General features: G+C 57.3%; 4 protein-coding genes across 4 annotated transcripts; 2 read left to right on the top strand and 2 right to left on the bottom strand.

Annotated features, from left to right (window-relative positions):
• Positions 1 to 375: 375 nt before the first annotated feature.
• HRG_00970 (cupin-like domain-containing protein) lies at positions 376 to 4012 on the top strand (the record flags this gene model as incomplete). The annotated part of the gene is made up of 10 exons (XM_044859441.1): positions 376 to 441; positions 668 to 888; positions 958 to 1328; positions 1377 to 1476; positions 1531 to 1967; positions 2406 to 2416; positions 2496 to 2858; positions 2922 to 3140; positions 3204 to 3500; positions 3560 to 4012. 10 exons carry the CDS (start codon positions 376 to 378, stop codon positions 4010 to 4012), a joined length of 2538 nt encoding a protein of 845 aa, XP_044725841.1.
• Positions 4013 to 4848: 836 nt separating this feature from the next.
• HRG_00969 (FAD dependent oxidoreductase domain-containing protein) lies at positions 4849 to 6969 on the top strand (the record flags this gene model as incomplete). The annotated part of the gene is made up of 3 exons (XM_044859440.1): positions 4849 to 6135; positions 6196 to 6739; positions 6818 to 6969. The coding sequence occupies 3 exons, from the start codon at positions 4849 to 4851 to the stop codon at positions 6967 to 6969; spliced, it is 1983 nt and encodes a 660-aa protein (XP_044725840.1).
• A 1623-nt stretch (positions 6970 to 8592) lies between these two features.
• On the bottom strand, positions 8593 to 9531 carry HRG_00968 (regulator of G protein signaling domain-containing protein; the record flags this gene model as incomplete). Its single annotated transcript, XM_044859439.1, has 1 exon — positions 8593 to 9531. The coding sequence occupies one exon, from the start codon at positions 9529 to 9531 to the stop codon at positions 8593 to 8595; it is 939 nt and encodes a 312-aa protein (XP_044725839.1).
• Positions 9532 to 15226: 5695 nt separating this feature from the next.
• HRG_00967 (sentrin/SUMO-specific protease) lies at positions 15227 to 18476 on the bottom strand (the record flags this gene model as incomplete). The annotated part of the gene is made up of 5 exons (XM_044859438.1): positions 15227 to 16195; positions 16253 to 17667; positions 17728 to 17833; positions 17898 to 17906; positions 17964 to 18476. The coding sequence occupies 5 exons, from the start codon at positions 18474 to 18476 to the stop codon at positions 15227 to 15229; spliced, it is 3012 nt and encodes a 1003-aa protein (XP_044725838.1).

The raw sequence follows: 18476 nt of genomic DNA, 5'->3' as shown, positions 1-18476 counted from the left end.
GAGGCTGAGAGGAGCGGAGAAGAGGAGGAGGCAGACGAAGACAAGGACCAAGACAAGAGGCGGAGGGGCTGGGGAAGCCGGAAAGGCTTGGGGATTCGGTTGCCTGGTGTAAAGTGTAGTGTACATGCCTTTGCAAGCCTATGGCGCAGTGCATTCAGGTACCTGTGCACACTTGGGGTGAGGTACCTACTACCGGTAGGTAGTACCTACCTGGTATTCCTTTGCTGGTTCCTCGATGGGCACACCACCTCTACAGGAGCTAAGCTGGTGGGGGGGGTTTCTCGTTTACTGCTTTTTTTGCTCCAGGCTTCGGCGACTATTCTCATCCGCCACACAAGAGAAGATCACCTCGTCGGCCGGAGGGCGCCATCGACAATGCTGCCGACAACGGCCTTGAACCGGGCGGCCAGGGCCCAAACTCTAGACGACATCGTCATGGGGGTAAGCTACCATGGGTGAGAAGCACGGCACATCCACTGTCCGTCGGCCGGTGGGAGAAGACGGCGGCCAGCCAGAGCTTCATACTCGTCGCGCTAGACGCCGACTCCAGTCGAGAGCTGCAGAGCTGCTCCGGTGTGGTCGCCAGGGCCTACATGCCGCACCCTCAGACGTCTATCCGAGTTTGTGACTCGCAACGGGAGAGGCCTTCGACTAAGCCTCCGCACAGACAAACAACAGCAGCATCGTCTCCAAGCGCAGTGTCGAGCGCCTGTACTTTCCCAACGAACCGCACTTCTTTCGCTACTTTGTGCCCAAGTTCCAGCGGAGGTCGCCGCTCATCAATCGCGGCTACTGGCTCAGGCTCAGGGCCATTGATGTTGTCCTGCGCCACTTCATCACGCGTTCTTTGACCAAGAAGAGGGTCATCATCAACTTGGGATGTGGCAGGTGAGATATCTGCTCCTTGCGCTCGTGGGCTTCTCCCCATCATCCGGCCCCGGACTCACCCCATGCCAGCGATGTCCTGCCTTGGCAATGCAACACACGCTATGCCTCCGCATGCGACGGGCTGCTCTTCATCGACATCGACTTCCCGGACCTCATCCTCAAGAAGCGTGCTGTTGTGCTGCAGACGCCGCAGTTGCGAGAGCTGCTTGGCGACGACTTCCAAGTCAACGACTTGGACCAGGACCGGGTGTTGCTCAAGAGTGAGCGATATTGCCAGGTAGGATGCGACCTCCGGAATCTGGACGAGCTCCACCAGACGCTTGAGACCATTCTCCCCTTGTCCGGTTGCGAGATGCTCTTCGTGGCCGAAGTGTCCATCACGTACATGGAAACTTGCTACGCCGATGACTTGGTGCAGTGGGCCAGCTCTCTTGGCCAGGGTGAGTTCTACCTTCGCTTGTGTCTGATACTTAAGCTGATCCAGTCAGCCGAGTTCTGTCTTTTGGAGCATCTTCTCCCCCAAGGCGCGGATCAACCCTTTGCAGCGACGATGCTCAGCCACCTGAACAAACTGAATGCGCCACCAAGGTCGGTTGGCCAATATCCAACTTCTGAAAGCCAACGAGCTCGTTTCCAGAACAGAGGTTGGCGGCAAGTTGAAGTCTGGGATTTGTGGGAGGTCTGGTCGAGCGACCACTTCCTGACCAAGGCCCAAAGGGCTTTTCTGGACGAGGTGGAGCCATTTGACGAGTGGGAGGAATTCATGCTCTTCGCACGGCACTACGCACTTGTCCACGCTTCGACTTCGCCCGCCAACCAAGACGGGAAATCGCTGCCAAATCCGACCTCGGAAAACAGACGGGATGCCGCCGAGGTCAGCCTCGAGGTGGAATGCCACCAGACAAATGCCCCTAGGCGCCGTTTTGGAGAGGCCATGACTGTCTCCAGTTCCATGGGAAGGCAATCCGCCATACATATGATGGGGCTCGGAAGCAACGGAAGGGCAGACTCGTCCGACGTCTACTCGCTTGGGCGGCACGACGACCTTCCAAAGCTACCTCTTATTGGACCTCCTCCTCGTATGTGCTCCACGACAACGGATCTTGGTGAATGCGGAGTCCTGCTTGCGGGAGGCAGAGGATCTCCGGCAAGCCCCCTTTCGGACTGTTGGCTCTTCCGAAAAGGACCCGAGTGTCATTGGGAGCTAACGTGGAACCTTCCTATCCCGCTCTTCAGACATTCCGCCGTCCGTTTGAGAGGCACTTCGCTTGCTCTCATCATGGGTGGCAAGACGATTCGTTCAACAGTCTCGGATGACTGTTTTGTGTTTGATCCTGAACGAGGTTGGCGTCGATGTCGGGTCGAGGGTGCTAAGCCTCGCCCTACTTTTGGCGCCGTTTTATGCAACTCGCCTCAGTTGGGTAACATGGAAGGGGTCTTCCACGGTCTACTGATGGGCGGTATAAGTCAAGACGGCCGAGTGGTCACTGAGAAATACTCATGGAATCTCCGTGTAGTTGAGAGCCAGGTATGTATGCACCCATCCACAATTAAGTTGGAAGAAACGGCATTCCATCCATGGTTTGGACGAGCACTAAATATGGCAGTGGACCATCGAATTCAAGTCAATAGTACCAACGCTTTCCCGACAAATCGGGGATCCCCTGTCACGTTTTGGTGCCAGATGCGTCGAATTGGGTTCCTGCACCGTAGTATGTGGCGGCATGGGACAGGATCCTTCAGTCCAAGGTCGCGATCTTGTCGTCGTCAGCATCAGAGATGATGGATCCTATACAACTGCCCCTCTCCGCTGCCAAGACGCCGCTTGTATGCCCTTCATGGTTGGATCTTCTGTCATTGCATGCGAGGACCGCCTTGTGATCATCGGCGGTGGAGCGACGTGCTTCTCGATGGGCACATTTTGGGAGACTGGAGTATACAGCATAACAGCCCACGACGGCCTCTGGCAAGCAAGCAGCGTGCGGTCCACGAGTCTCGAGATTGCTGACGTCAAGTTTTTGGAGTCTCGCAAGATTGTCAACTGTGCGAGTCGTGGCAGCCGACCCGCCGGGCAGCCGGCCGCAAAGACAATAGTCACATCGGTTCCTCGAATTCGTCTCGGCGCCGAGAAAGGATTCGATGAGATTCTCGGCGATGGCAAACCAGTGATTATAGAAGGCCTTGGTCTCGGAGACTGCTTGCGGAAATGGACCTCGGACTATTTGCTACAACAAGTCGGGGGCAACACAGAGGTTAGACTGGTGCGAAGCTGTTGTGGCGTGAGATTGGAGCTGACAGGTAGACGAACGGGGCAGGTGATCGTGCACGAGTGCCACAGAGACACGGAGAAGATGGACTTCAACTCGAAAAACTTTCGTTACGTCAGGGACTCGTTCGAGGCGGTCATGGCCAAGATGCAGGCCGGCGGCCGGTTGTATCTGCGATCATTGTCCCACAGGAAGCCGTCGGAGCAGCCAGCCAACCTCGAAGAGGATTTCCCAAGGTTAGCAGAAGACTTTTGTCTCCCGCCTGAACTGAACTACGTCAGCCGCAACTTGTTCAGCTCCGTCCTACGAGTGTCAGGCAGGGTGAATATGTGGCTTCACTACGACGTAAGAACCTCTTCCCCTGCTGGTGACCAGCAATGCGTATCCGCTGACTGAGTCTCCAGGTTATGGCCAATGTCTATACGCAAATTGTGGGCCGCAAACGAATGGTTCTCTTCCCACCAAGCGATGTAGGACATCTTTCATTTGCTCCCGGGGCATCAAGCTCGAGCCTCGATGTCTTGGCGTCGCTCGAGGCCCCGAATCTGGCGGCGACTCGCCCGCACGAGGCCGAGCTCGGGCCAGGAGACTTGCTGTTTTTGCCGCCGCTGTGGCTTCACACGTCGGAGCCGACGTCGGACCTGAGCGTTGCCGTCAATGTCTTCTTCCGGGACCTGGAGAGCGGCTACGCGACGGGCCGGGACGTCTATGGTAACCGGGATCTGGCGGCGTACGAGAAGGGGAGGCAGGACGCGATGCGCATAGCGAAAGGCTTCCAGCAATTGCCGCTGGAGACTCGACGGTTCTACTTGACGCGGATAGCCGATGAGCTGCGGGTAGCCGCCGAGGAAGGTTGAGTAGTCTGCTCAATTCAGCAGCAAGCAGATTGGTAGGCGTGTTGGACCGTTTGACGGAACGCCGACGCAGCTTCCGAGAAAGTAGGTTGAGAGGGATACATAAAAGAAGGTTGTTGGATAATAGCTCACCTATCGTCGAGTCGGGCTCACGTGAATAAATCGGCGGCTGCGGCATGACGTTCCATGCAGGGAACATATCCACCCGCATCGCGACGTGAAATGCGAATGAGGCAGAATTAGCCGCTGGCAAGGGCATCACCGATTAGCCATGCTCGTAAGTCAGCGCACCCAACCTTCGGCACCTCACTATATCACTGTTGATTGCGTCGACTACCTAACTACCTACTATATCGTGACCGCGTTTTCTTATATAATTTTTACTCTATAATTATAAAATAAATACTATTTGCATTAATAATAAGTATTACCCTTTGTAGCAAATCTCTATTTGGCCTAACCCGCTAAAGCTAAAGTACCTAGATATTACTAGCTAGTACTATATATCAGCTATCTCTTAATAGCAAATCTTCGAAGGTTGGGTGCGCTGACTTAGCGGTTAATGCAAAGCTTGAATTGGCGCCTCTGGTTGGTGGCAAAACGACGGGCCGACGAGCTGCATCAGTAGTCAAGCCACCGGAGAGATCGCGAAATCAGACGCCCTTGGTGAGCTCGGCAGGCCACGCAAGACTCGGATCGGGCGGGCGTCGGTCCCTTGAATCCTCAGGCAATACTTTTGGCGTCGTTTTTGTCTCCCCCCCGGACGCCTCGGTCGAGCCTCAATAGCCACTCGAGCTTTTCGGTACCGCACGGCTGGATCGCTCCTCCATCGCACAGCCATGGCGTCTCCGTCGCGCTCGCTCCTGCGGCGGCTGCTTCCTCCTGGAGCCGTCGCCGTCACCGGAGCAGCCATTCTCTTCTACTCGTACCGGCCCCGAAACATCCCCGGATCCTCCTCGGCCGCCGTCCCACCCCCGACCTACGGCCCCGGCGGCTCCTTCACCGTGCCCAACTTCCCGCCTGTCAAGCCCCGCGCAGAACAGCTCGCCAATCTACGACGCAGCGCCCAGGCCGGCGCCGAGTACGACATGCTCATCATCGGCGGCGGCGCGACCGGGGCAGGCGTTGCGCTCGATGCGGCCACCCGGGGCCTTCGTGTCGCCGTCGTCGAGCGCGACGACTTTGGGAGCGGCACCAGCAGCAAGAGCACCAAACTCGTCCACGGTGGCGTCCGTTACCTCGAGAAGGCCGTCTGGAACCTCGACTATAGCCAGTACCAGCTGGTGCGCGAGGCCCTCAAAGAGCGCAAGTACTTTCTCCAGACGGCGCCGCATCTGAGCATGTGGCTGCCCATCATGCTGCCCCTCGACAAGTGGTGGAAGGCCCCCTACTACTGGGCGGGTACCAAGTTCTATGACTTTCTCGCCGGCAGTGAGGGCATCGAGAGCTCCTATTTTCTCACCCGCAGCAAGGCCCTCGATGCGTTTCCCATGCTCAAGCAGACGGACCTCGTCGGCGCCCTGGTCTACTACGACGGCGCCCACAACGACTCGCGCATGAACGTTTCCATTGCCATGACGGCCGCCCTCTACGGCGCCACCGTCGCCAACCACACCGAGGTGACGAGCCTCGTCAAGGACCGGAGTGGCCGTCTCTGCGGCGCCACTGTCAGGGACCTGGTGGCTGTCCGGGATGGCAAGCCCGCCGATGAAATCACCGTTCGTGCCAAGTGCGTCGTCAACTGCACAGGCCCCTTTACCGACTCTATTCGCAAGATGGACGACCCGCACTGCAAGGAAATCGTCGCGCCCTCGTCTGGCGTTCACGTCATCCTGCCCGGCTACTACAGCCCGGCCAACATGGGCCTCATTGACCCCTCCACCTCGGACGGTCGAGTCATCTTCTTCCTCCCCTGGCAAGGAAACACCATTGCTGGCACCACCGACTCGCCGTGCCCAATCTCGCAGAACCCCTTGCCTGATGAGGAATCAATCCGGTGGATTCTCGGCGAAATCAGCCAGTATCTGTCGCCCGAGATCAACGTACGGCGCGGAGACGTGCTGGCTGCGTGGTCCGGGATCCGGCCGCTGGTCAAGGACCCCAAGGCCAAGAACACGGAATCGCTGGTGCGCAAACACTTGGTCGACGTTTCCCCGTCCGGCCTCTTGACTTGCGCCGGCGGCAAGTGGACAACGTACCGTCAGATGGCCGAGGAATGCGTTGACGCTGCCATCCAGGAGTTCCACCTGGAACCCAGGCCCGTTGAGGACGCACCGCGTGTCAGCGGCACTGAAGTGGTTGACGACGGCGCCATCCTCGACGGCTCGTGCCAGACGCACAACGTCCGCCTGGTCGGTGCCCACGGCTTCAGCAAGACGCTCTTCATCCCGCTCATCCAGCAGTTTGGACTGGAAACCGAGGTGGCCAAGCACCTGACGGAAAGCTACGGCGACCGCGCCTGGGCCGTGGCCGCCCTGTGCAACATGACGCGCCAGCGGTTCCCTGCCCGCGGCGAACGCATCTCACACCTGTATCCCTTTGTGGACGGAGAAGTCCGCTACGCCGTGCGCCAAGAGTATGCGCAGACGGCCGTTGACGTGCTCGCCCGGCGGACCCGCCTGGCCTTTCTCAACGCCCAGGCTGCGCTGGAGGCCTTGCCCAAGATTATTGACATCATGACCGAGGAACTGAGCTGGGATCGACGGCGACAAGACGTGGAGTGGACCAACAGTATGTATCCCTGCCCTCATCTCCGCCGCTGCACTTGTTCAACACGGACATGACACTGATGCACAGTCGAAACCACAGCCGTCGCCTTTCTGCAATCCATGGGACTTCCCCAGCCGATGCTATCGGCCACTCGCAAGCAGGTAGAGCAGGGCAAGATCGACTTTGCCAACTCGCTGGAGTGGAGCATGTACTCACGGCACAATAAGCCCGTCGAGGGCCAGTCGGGATGAGAAATTGAAGAAGGAAATCAACAAGGTATCTTGAGTAGAAGGAATCCAAGGGATGTAGATCCACCATTCCAAGGTTCAAGCTCAGGCAAAGACTCGAGGCTGGCAAGGGCCGAGAGTATGGCACGGCCGTAAAGCCCCGGCCTGTTCTCTTTTGCTAAAAGAGCTCAAACTTGGACATTTGCGCGCAGGATACCAAGGGAGAGCACTGACGACCAAACACATGGCCCGCGGGTTCGCGGCGAGTGTCCCCCCTCCCCACACCTTGGAGGATGGACGCGCGTTTTGGGGTTGGGCGTTGGCATAGACAGGCGTTCATGACGGTGGCTGTGTCGATGTTGACCTGAGGCGAGTGGGCTGGCAGCCTACTTACTACATACGGGGAATAACCGGCTTTACTTGATGCCGAGAACGAGCGATCGTGCCGTAACGCAAAATTCGGATAACCCGGGCTGAAGAGGACAAGACGTGGGCAACAAGCTCGACGCTGGATGGTCGAGACGGCTCTCTCGCTCTAACCACTATTTGATGACCGGCCAGCTCGGGACGCGAAGGACATTTGTTCCAGCACCAATCGATTCATGGCAGCGCTGATATAGTTCATAACCTGCGTCGTGCTCCCCCGAGCATTGGGCCGGCGTCTATCGTGATGGCTAGGTCGGGCAGGCCCTCCTTCTAATTCATGTACAGCACGGCTCATAGATGCGCGAAGTTGAGTAAATCAATAACGCCCGAAAAGTCGGGACACGTTTCAAGATTAGTTGTAGGAAGTTGCCAAAGTAGTTGGCAATAAGCCGCCTAGAGAACGCCGCCGTACCAACCCATCCTCTTTTGTAACTGCTGCTGGTTCATATGCACGATAATCGTCGTTGCGTGAACTGGTTGCAACCGCTTTCGAAACATCAGTAAAGTAAAAAATAAAAACTCCCCGCTCCGTCAACAATGCGTCATCAGTCGTGTAAGAAACCCCAATTTTCTCTCGTGAGCGGGCGTGATGTCCTAGCGACCAGTCCAAATTCTTTCACGTTATTCAGTCAACCCGCGAGGTGTGACAACCAGACTGTTCCATCTGTACATTGAGTTCGTGCAGGCGCTTACGGGTAGGTTGGCGCAGGCTGCCAATTCACCGGCCTCGTCTGTATGAGTGCTCGGGTGCGCACATCTCGCGCAGCAGCATCTCTCGCCAGGCTGCATGCGTATTTGAGCCCCATTTGCGAGATGCTCTATTCAAGTCGCGGAGAAAACATTCCCAACACCGTCCTTCATAGGTCCAGGGAGCTTTGGCGTACCGGGTGCGGAAGCTGATCGCGCAGTGTTCTGCGGCGGGTGGATGCATAGAGCATATTGAGTCACGACAAGGCCTTGCTTGACTCGTGCGGGATTCCGTAAAGCCGCTCGCTGGCTCTTCACCCAGTGAGTCATTTCAGTCAATGTCGTCAACTGCTGACAGTCTTGACTCACGTACTAGCTCCGTCGTCCAGATCCCACGAGGCAGCGCAGTTGGACGACGGGCAGGGTATCGAATCAATGTTGGTAGCCGCAGTGCTCTCAGTGGGACTGCCTTTGTAAATATGTGGAATTCTGTCATGCTGGGTGGCTCCTGCAAGAACCGTCGTTCCCGGAGAGCTAGGCAACGGGGACATCGCATTCTGCGCTCGACGTTGACGGTGTGGAGCGCCGACCAAAGCCCTTACGGCCCAGGCCCAACTTGGCGCTGACCTTCTTCCAACCTTTGCTGTGTGCGGCCACGGCTCGCTGGAAACCGCCGGGGGACGAATTGAACGTGTATTCAGACGTCGGCGGTGTGGTTGGCGGGGTCATGGGTTCCTGCGCTGGCGGGGTGTTGCTGTCACTATCGTCGGTGAATTCGTCGGCCTCGATGGTGGCTGATCGAGAAAGCTGTCCGACGGCGCGTCCGCCGCTGTTTCGGGATCGATGCCGAGGCGAGCGTGCGCGTTCCTCGCCCGAACCCCCGTTGAGAGGAGCCACGGATTGGAGGAAAGGAACGAGCAGCGAGTCATTCATGAGCTCGTAGATGATGCGGCCTGCCTCGTCAAGCTTCGACGGATGCGGCGGAGAGGGGCCTTCGGGGACGGCGAGGAGGTGGTCACGGATGCGGGCAGGGATGTTGACCTCGCGAGGGGCGCAGGGAACGATGTAAGTCTGCATGAGCTTTCGCCACCAGCCACAGACTCGTTCATTGCTCTCGTCGGAAGGGGAATGGTCGGACTCGAGTTGTTTGTAGAAGGCGCCGTACCGCTGAGCGTCTAGGGTGAACTCCAACGTCTCCATGCAGTGGTTTTGGGAAAGGTAGGCCATGAAGGCGCTTAGAGTCCAGGGCGGCGGGGCAGCGTCGACGAGAATATCTTTGAGGGTGGGAGGTTTGTTCGACATGGTGTGTTGGGAGGAGGAAGACGAGGTCGAGTAGGCGCCGCTGACTGGGCGGGATTCCGAGTGGTTAAAGGCAGAGAATTCGTCAAAGGCGGAGGCAGGTCGTGGTGACTGCTCCTGTGGGCTTGGGGTGAGGCAGACGGTAGATAGCCGTCGTAACCTTGGTTTGACCATGATGGGCGGGGGGTTGCTTTGGTTCCAGTTGCGGCGGCGGAAAAGGCTCTCGCGAGGTTTGGTGAATGGGGTAGCAATAAGGGCCAGTGAAACCAGGTGTGAACCTGATGCAAGAAGTTGGAGGGACGACGTCCGATAAAAGACGTGAGGGACGGCGGGGGGTAAAATGACGATTGGAATGTTAGGCAGTGGTTTCGGGTGGCGTGGGACGGAAGTGATGGGTGGGATCTAGCAGAGGGTTTGGTGGCTTGCGTTTGACGCGAGTCTATCGGCCAAGAGCCAAACCGGTGCCGGCCTTGGGCGTCGACGGTACGAATAGACCAAGTACCAGGCCTGGTTCGACGACAGCGAAGGCTTAGTATGACTGACGATTCCGGGGAGGAATGGTCGCGAGACGGGCGGCAGCGTTGTTGATATTGACCGAGGTGACGAGTGAGGGCGGCCGAGTTGTTGGATCGAAGCGACGGTCGGACGTCGGTCGGGAGGGAGCCAACAAGCCCAGGCAAGCGAGGGGAGAAGGTGGATGCCGAGGCGATTGATGTTGGAGGACGTGCCCTGGTGTTGGCTTGTGGTCGGCGATGGATGGGTGAGGCACGTGAGCGAGGAGACGAGGAGAGGAGGAGGGGAGATGAGGATTGAGGGTGGAAATAGGGCAATGGCGAGGATGAAGAGGAGAAAGTGATGATGGACGGGCGAGTATACATACATGTAGCCTGTACGGTAGGTACCAGGGTGGTGTGATGATGTACTGTACACGGGCGGGTACCTCGAGGGGCCCGTCGTCATGCACACGGCGACGCCACGGCAAAATGAGCATGTCTTTAGCGGACAAAGCCCGCGAACCTGACTAGGGGGCCGGTACTTTGCACATAGCAGCCAAGGGGCCCCTGGAGTTGGTGCTACCGTGGTACAGCCCCGTCATTGGCCCATGCGCGAGCAAGTACCTGGCCTCTGCAGGCATGAATGCACGTGCATGCACTGAGAGCATGGAACATGTAGGGAATGCGCGTACTGTACATGTCGAGGCAGGCCGGAGGGCAAGGATCTACGAGTAGTAGCATACAGTACGCTGTACAGATGTAAATGCATCGTCGAGTCAATCTGTGCCCTTTTCTCCTCCTCCATGGGCCTTTCTCCTTGGCTACCGACAGCCACGCGTCTTTGGTCCGCGGGTGCGCATTCCTGGGGTGACGGAAAAGCCCAAGCGTCGTCCATGGGCAAGGTTTCCGTAAATTACCCTCGCGCGAGGGGTTCTTGGGAAGGGGGTGTGAGAGCTTTTGGGGTGGCAATAGCTTTCGGGGTGGCAATAGCTTTTGCCTTGTCTAGCTGGGCCTGTCGACGGGGGGAAGAAACACATTTCCAAGCCGGCGGCCTGCCATCAGCTGTTTTTCCTGGCGATCCCCCCCCCCCCTTGTCATCAGCTGTTGTGACTTGCGTATGAGGAACGAAAGAAGCGCTTGATGCTGTAGGCGCGCCGTGCGCGGCTACAAGGCTACGAGGTTCCGAGGCGCGCAAGTCACGTGAGAGGAGCCACGACGTGGGTGAGGCCGGCTCCAAGGCACCGGCCGGCTACAAAGACACAAGGAACCGGACGAAAAATCACAGTATTAAGTTAACTACACGCACCTACAGATGAGGGACCTCTCAACCTCTCAACCTCTCAAAAGACGCAAATAGGGTGGCCTGCTCTACGGATACCAATGGCAAGTTGTCGCGCCTCCAAGTGCGGCTTCGCCTAAAAAGCTGTTTACGCCTCTATTGGCTCTCTCACCCGTCCGCCCCCTGTCCAAAACACCCCCGGCGCGCGTATAGGTGCCCTCTTTCCCTTTCTTCCCCACTCAGCCACCCACCGACTGACTCTCCCCGGCAGGTTAAATGGAGAGAGTTGCGAACCGCCTCCCCTGATTGGCTTGCAGACAGTCCTCAAGCGGGCTCAAGCGTCTTCTAGCGCCTTTCTAGCGCATGCGCCAGTGCCGCAAGGAGAAGCGACGGATCCACTGGACGGCACCCTCTGGTCACCCACTTGCTGTTATCGCCGACGCGGCCGGACACACTCGGTTTTTCTCCCGCACTTGCGCTGTCTTTCTTTTCCTGGCTTGTGCGTTTTCCGTCGTTCCCAAGCACAGGCGCGGGTGAGACATGGTAAGGGCTTGTCGAGGGGCAAAAGGAAAAATAAAGGGGGAAACGCGGGGGGCTGCTGGTCGAGAGAATGACGGAGAGACAAAGAGCTACCGACCGGTACTGCCCCTGCACAGCCGCCGCCGGGCCCTCGATGCTGGAACGCGAGCGGAGTTTTCGGGACTGCGTGGACTGGAGAGTACAAGCAGTACCTACCTACCTAGATAGATACTTGGACATGAACGTACAGTATCCGTACACATAGAAAACACCTACAAACTTATGGCATTCACTTACCCAAGGTACTAGTATGGTGTACTGTAGTAGACATCAATTCATGTCCAGCGTGGCAAGGCAGGCAATGCAGGCAAGGCAGTAGGCAGGCAGGCCAGCAGACTGGCCTGCCTGGTCTCTTGGGTCTCTTTGTACTCGGTAGTACATGGCCCGATGCAATGTGCTGCTGGCTGCAGCTTGCCGCTCGCTAGCTGCGTGGAAGCAAGAGATCCTCTGAGACCCCGCACCTCTCCAAGCCAAAAGGGGCCTGGTACATGCAGTACATGGTACATGAAGTACTAGTACATGCATCATACTGGACATGAGCAAGATTAACAGACAAAAAAGAAGGAAAAATAAAAAGAAGAAATGGAAAGAAGGAAATACTGTACAGTAGGAACGAACGCCCCCCTCCCGATACGTCTTGACGCATCGTCGACGTTATCGCTTGCATGCCAGTCGAGAGCCAAGGCGCTGGAACACCAGGGACTAGCGACAAGGAGTTTCGTCATTTGCTCACAGCAAGGCGTCTGTCTACCTCGTACGCCTGCCTACGTTGTAAGGGTTCTTTGCTTTTCTCCATCTCTCTCTCTCTCTCTCTCTCTTTCTGCATGGCGTCACATCAGACGACGACGATGACGAGAACAACAACAACACCAACAGCAACAACACCAAGTCATGCACGCGCGCGGGATGCAAGGCACCTCGGCCCAAGTTTTTTTTTGAACCGACAGTGAAACGCCCGTCCCCAGTCTTTGCCGCGTCGTACGACAGGCGCAGAGAGGTCATCATTTCCAAGCAGCATGCATCGGGCATATTCCCCCGCCCATATCCCATCCCATCCCCGCGCCGCCTCGTCGTCTCATCGTCAGGCCATCAAACCCATCAAACAGCAGCCGGTGCAGTGCTCATGTCACCCGTGTCCCAGGTCATATCGTCATCACGACAGCCACTGGTGTTTCCTCTACTGCTGATATCGAGTCCCAGCCATGTGACGCGGTGACTCGCGTCTCGCTCTGGTCATGACGGCGACAGTGCCGCCGCATGAATCCGGTAGCGGCTCTGTGTATGCGCCGAGTCCATGCACGCGTGTGCTCGTTGAGTCGTGTTTTGCATCATGGTCAAGCCATTGACTGCCTTTACGGGTGCAACCCAAGTGCCTATTCATAGACTTCCCGAGAGCATTTGCATTGCTCGACGCGGTGCCCAGAGTCAGTCTCGGCAAGACCATCGTCGCCTGACCCGATCCCTCTGCCAGGGCCATGACGGCATGTGTCTCTCTCTGTCTTGAGCGCCTCTGTCTTGAGCGCCCCCGGAGCCCCGGCCCTCGACCAGCCACGGGCGTAAGTAACCTCGTATCGCACACAGCCTTGATCATCACGGTACTCCAACGTCACGTTGGCTCCACTCCCTTGCACCAGGTAGGCAGGCGAGAGGCCACTGTAGCAATTTACAGTTGCGGGATGAGCATCGGTGTCGCATCTCCCTCGAGGGACGGCCATCCGATGAGACGACAGGGCTGATTGGGAAGGGGAAGACGACACGTTTCGAGCTTAGCAAAAAAGGATGTTTGGTCTCGTCTTCCAGACGGATCCCCACACCCCTCGGCTCCTCTCCATGTCCTCTCTCCTATCCTATTTTCATGCCCCGAGGCACAAGTCCGTCGTCGGCCTCGCCGGGGTCCGGTCTGGGCGCCCGTCGGCCTCGCCCGCATGGTGACACACGGGCCGTGCAGGCTTCTTCTTCCTTTGCGCCTCTTCTTTCCACCTACTTATCCATGCCATGCTCCGTACCACCACCGCCTGGGCACCGAGGGGCCGAGGCTGCATCATGGTTGGACCGCCATGGCTCGAGCACGCATCATGCACCGCAAGCCGTGGCGTGTGCGAGCCATGAGCCATGATGCGTTTCGGCTTTGTTGTAAATTCCCCACCGGCGTTGCCACGACTTTCGCTGCCACCCAGCTCGAACACCCCCTACAACCCTCTCCGTTTCCAAGGCACCGTGTCTTTCTTTTTATATCTTTGGTTGTGCTCGTCAACACTGACTGCCCTGTAATCTGGAAGTAGTCTGGAAGTAACTGAATACCTAGTCTGGAACATACATACGTACATACATACATACAGTACTGTCCATACGTGCGTGCATCCCAGACACACATAACAAGCCCATGCGTGGATGGACCAGCCAACCAAACGCCTCGTCACGCCCGGCCTGCTTCTAGAATCCTTCCCACTACCGGTCTGTGTATGGATCCCCAATGCAAGACGAGCGAGGAATCCATCAATCGTAAAATGCCCGACGACGAGGCCCATGATCCATCTTACTTCTCTCCTCCCCCCTCCCCACCCCCCCTCTCCCTCTCCCTCTCTCCCTCCCCCCCCTTCCCCCTCTCCCCTGCGGACCTCGCGGGTGGCACCACCACACAATCTCATCTCCCGGCATCGCCGACGTGACTGAACAAAACAAGGCCACCAAGATTATTTTTTCCAACTAAGCCATCCGTGCAAAGAGGGTGACGAGAAACAGGGACCGTAGCATCTCTGGCTCACCACCGCCACCATGACCAAAACACGCCACCGGCCGGCCCATTCATCCCCTCCGCTCTTCCCGGCCGACCTCTGACCGCCTTCGCCCCAAAACCATCACCGCGACAGCCAAGCTCAGAGCAATCGATAAGCCTCCGCCTCCTGCGGTACTTGCTAGCCTTGTATACTGGTTACATGGATATATTCCACTGGCCGCTTTCGTCTACCCCGAAAAGACGATGAAGAAACAGTCGCCTCCACTCGAAACTCAATCCGCCCCGTTGGTCTCTAGCCCACAACGTTGAGCCGTTTCCGCCGCTTTCCCTTAGATCCAACTCTTTCTCTCTAGCGCTGCCTGTCAAACCCACGCCACCTACCGTTTCTTCACATGTTTCCTCTACGTCTGCCCCGGTCTTGTACGCCCTCGTATTCCATGTCCATGCCAATCCTTTTCATTGTCCACTCTAGCCTGTTTAGCTATACTCTAACACTGCTCTTGTCGCCCTGCTTCCTTGCAGTGCCCTCCATAACACTGCTTTCTGCCATGTCATTGTCCATCTTCGACTCGGCGCTGCTCTGTGGCCCGCCTCTGTATTCTCCCCCACCACTTCACGTCCAGCCTGAACATATACAACACTGCCGTGCCAAAAACAAACAATCGTCAACCATCGCGATGCCCCAACTCCTGGTATATCTCTGTGGCGGCACGGGCCACATGCTGTCTCAAGGCGCCCAAAGTCATCCTCTTTCCAGTCGCAACAAGCCAACTTGTCCAATCAATAACCTTGAAGGTCAAACTCGTCCTTGAACCCGCCATTCATCAACGCAGCCGCAATCCGATGGCGTTGCAGCGGCATGTCTTGCGCATCGTAGCTGTGAATGGGGCTCAAGCCCAAAGCCAGGCACATGGCATTGGTGATGGTGAAGACCCCGCAGTCGTAAGAGTTGCTCTGACTGGGAGCCTCCGTCACAACCTCCTCCCACTCAGACTCCACAAACTTCTCCTGCAGTATGTGCTTGACCCATGCCAGCCCAAGTCTGCGAATCTGCCGGGACCCGCTGGGACTGAGCGAGTCCATGTGAACCACTGTTCTCTTGGCAGGGCGGATGACGAGCACCGTCCAGTGCAAGTTCATGCAGATGGGCAAGATGATCGTCTCGACATCCAGCATATTGTCCTTGGTCACCCCGTTGCGACGAAGAGTCCGCTCAGTCCGCTCAACACCCTTCTCAAGAAGATATTTGAAGAAAAACGAGCCCATGGCCAAGCATTTGCGGGTCTGTCTCCTGGTGTCCTTAATGCCAGCAGCCCCGTTGATTGCTCGGTCGAGCCAGCCCAGAGATCCGTTGATGATTTCGTCATTGAGCCACTTTGTCGGTGGAATAAGAGTGTCAAAGTCGTGTCGTCTCAATTCGATGCCCTCGCAAGTGCTGGCCAGCAATCTCGTGGTGCCTGGGTCCAGGGCCTTTTCAACCTCCTGCATCCACTTCTCGCTGAGTGGAGTGATAAGAGGACACTTGGCCGGGCGTAAGCCGCCCGTCTGGGCGAGTATCTCCTCCAGCTCACGTCGCTTGGCCTCTTCTTCAGCCCTTCGTTGGGCCTCTTCTTCGGCCCTTTTAGCTTCCTCTTCGGCCCTCTTCGCCTCTTCTTCGGCCCTTTTGGCTTCCTCTGCTGCTCTCTGCCTTGCCTCCTCCGCGGCCTTCTCTGCTTCCACGGCCAGCTTGTAGGACAGGTCAATCTTGTTCTGCCGTTTGAGGCTCTCGAGAATGTCCTCGATTGGGCGAGTCGAGAGACCTGGAACGGTGGGTAGGCCCATAAGTTCATCAATGCGAGCCGATGCGCCGGCAACCCTGCGCTCTCTCTCCTCCTCGGGGTCGGGCAGTTTGTCGTCATCTGTTCGCGGCCAAAAGAAGTCTTCGTCATGAGATTTTTTTATCAAGAACATGTTGTCCTCCGAAGGCGTCATTGGTCGCAGTCCAACAGGAGACCAAGCGGCGGGGGCGTCGTCATTCTTTCGCTCTTCATCGCCTTCAATCAACCTGGGCACGTCCAGGCCCATGTGACTTCGCGGACGAGGGCTCAGAGTGCTTTCCGTGAACCGCACAGCCTTGGGCAGACGTGTCCCGGCCAGTCGCTTGGGGTTCCATCGCGACACCTGGTTTCTGCGTCTCCTGAGAATCGACTTTGGGAGCTTGGCCTCGGCTGATTTGCCGGGGTCCTTGGCCACAAATTCGGTAATGTAGTTGGTTTGAATGGCGCGATGAGCGTCGCTCTCCTGATAAAACTCGGAGTGGAACTCCTGGGATGTTATGCCAGAAATCCAGCTTTCCAAGTGGTCGGCATAGAAACATGCCGTCTTGCCAGTCTTGGTCTTTGCAATGACCGGCGGTGGAGATGGAGTTCGCGGAGGGGTGATGATGGGGACGCTGTGTGCGGGAGGGGAAGGGGGAGGAGCCTCTTTTGTCTCCTCTTCCTCGTCCTCGGGAAAGCATCCAGGAAGCAGCAAGTGCCATTCCAGGTCTGTGCGCTGAGGCTTTGGGAAAAGCAGTCGGAGTTGCCCATGGAATTCTTCAGAAACCACAAAGCTCGGAACAGGAATGTCGCACATAATGGCCTGCAAATCCAGAATGACTCGATCGACAAAGTCGGTGGGAAAAGATTCCTCAGTATTCACGCAGGCCATTCGCAAAAAGTCATCGCAGATAGTGGGCAGAGCTGGGGCAGAAAGGAACTTCTGAGCCCAATTCAGTTTCTTTCGACCATCTTCGCCGAGTTTGTAATCCACGGCTGGCGGAACCGAACCATAGGTCTTCCTTGTGGTGAAGAAGTAGCCAACGTCGTAGAGAATGGCCAGCAGGTTGAAGCAATTTTCAACGTGGCCGAAGAAGGCGTCGCAGAGATCACGCTCTCCGCGGTTAATAACGCCAAGGTCGTGAGCATTGTCGATGAGAAAAAACTGCAGGGGCCCAAGACATTTGTTCATTTGGGCACGATCCGGGTTGTCGGCGATGGCGTTGCAGATAGTGCGAAGGTAGTCGAGGAGGCTCTCTCTCTTTGTCACCAGGTCGCAGAGAGTAGCCTCTTCAGTCAGCCAGACTGCCTGGGTCTCCTCGGGGGAGCCCAGCTTGAAACGCTTGTTGGCGACATTGATTGCGCCAGTGTCCGGGTCACGGACATAGGTGCGAAGTTCGGTAACAGTGTGAGACGTATGACGGACTAGTTCGAGTTAGCCATGTTCAAGACTGCAAGTCTTGAACGCGAGAAATGGAAACGTACAAAATCTAGCCACTGCACCACTCAAAGCGGTCACGGTAGAGTAGACGTCCGACATCATCCCGGTGACGCGTCCAAGAAGATGTCCTGCAAACATGCGGCGCGGCGCCTGAACACGCGAGTCAGCGAGATCACAACGGCAAGAGGGCAAATGGGCGAGGTTGTGAACTCACCTCGGTCTCCTAAGCGAGACGGCGCGCGTTGTCCGGCAAGACGGATGCCTCGCGAGGGATGGCGACAGAGGAGCTAGTATCCTCGGCGTCGTGCAGACCCGCAACGAGTTCAATCTCGGTACTCTCAGCGCGGCGCTTGCGAGTGCGAACGCCATCGATCACAACAAACTCGGTTCCGGTGTTGGAAAACGCCAGAGGAGTGGTCGGGGCTGAGGCGAAAACAGGCAAAGCTCGGCGAGCACGTCGTGTCGATGGAGGTGCCACGCGGACGGAGCGAATATCCGCGAGCGCAGGGTCGTCAGACTCGAAGACGGGAAACCTTGTGTCGATGAGGAGACGAGCTTTGGGGCGCTCAAAAATGCGAGGCCTCTGGGTTGCGTTCTCTGGGGGGGGGCGAGGACGGTTGTCTAAAGCGCGCAGCAGTGCTGGCCGGGCAGCCTCGGCCGCCTGGCGGTGGAGGATGCTTCGCTGGCTCCAAAGTCCCAGGCGCTGGGTAGATTGCAGGTGCCTTCGCTCGTTAGCTTGGAACCTGGCGCGGACGGCCAAGGCGGCGAGGTCGGAGTGATAGGAGGAAGTCAT

The sequence above is a fragment of the Hirsutella rhossiliensis genome, assembly GCF_020360975.1.
Source record: "Hirsutella rhossiliensis strain HR02 chromosome Unknown scaffold00001, whole genome shotgun sequence".
NCBI lineage: Eukaryota > Fungi > Ascomycota > Sordariomycetes > Hypocreales > Ophiocordycipitaceae > Hirsutella > Hirsutella rhossiliensis.
This window is presented reverse-complemented; position numbering and strand designations above follow the sequence as displayed.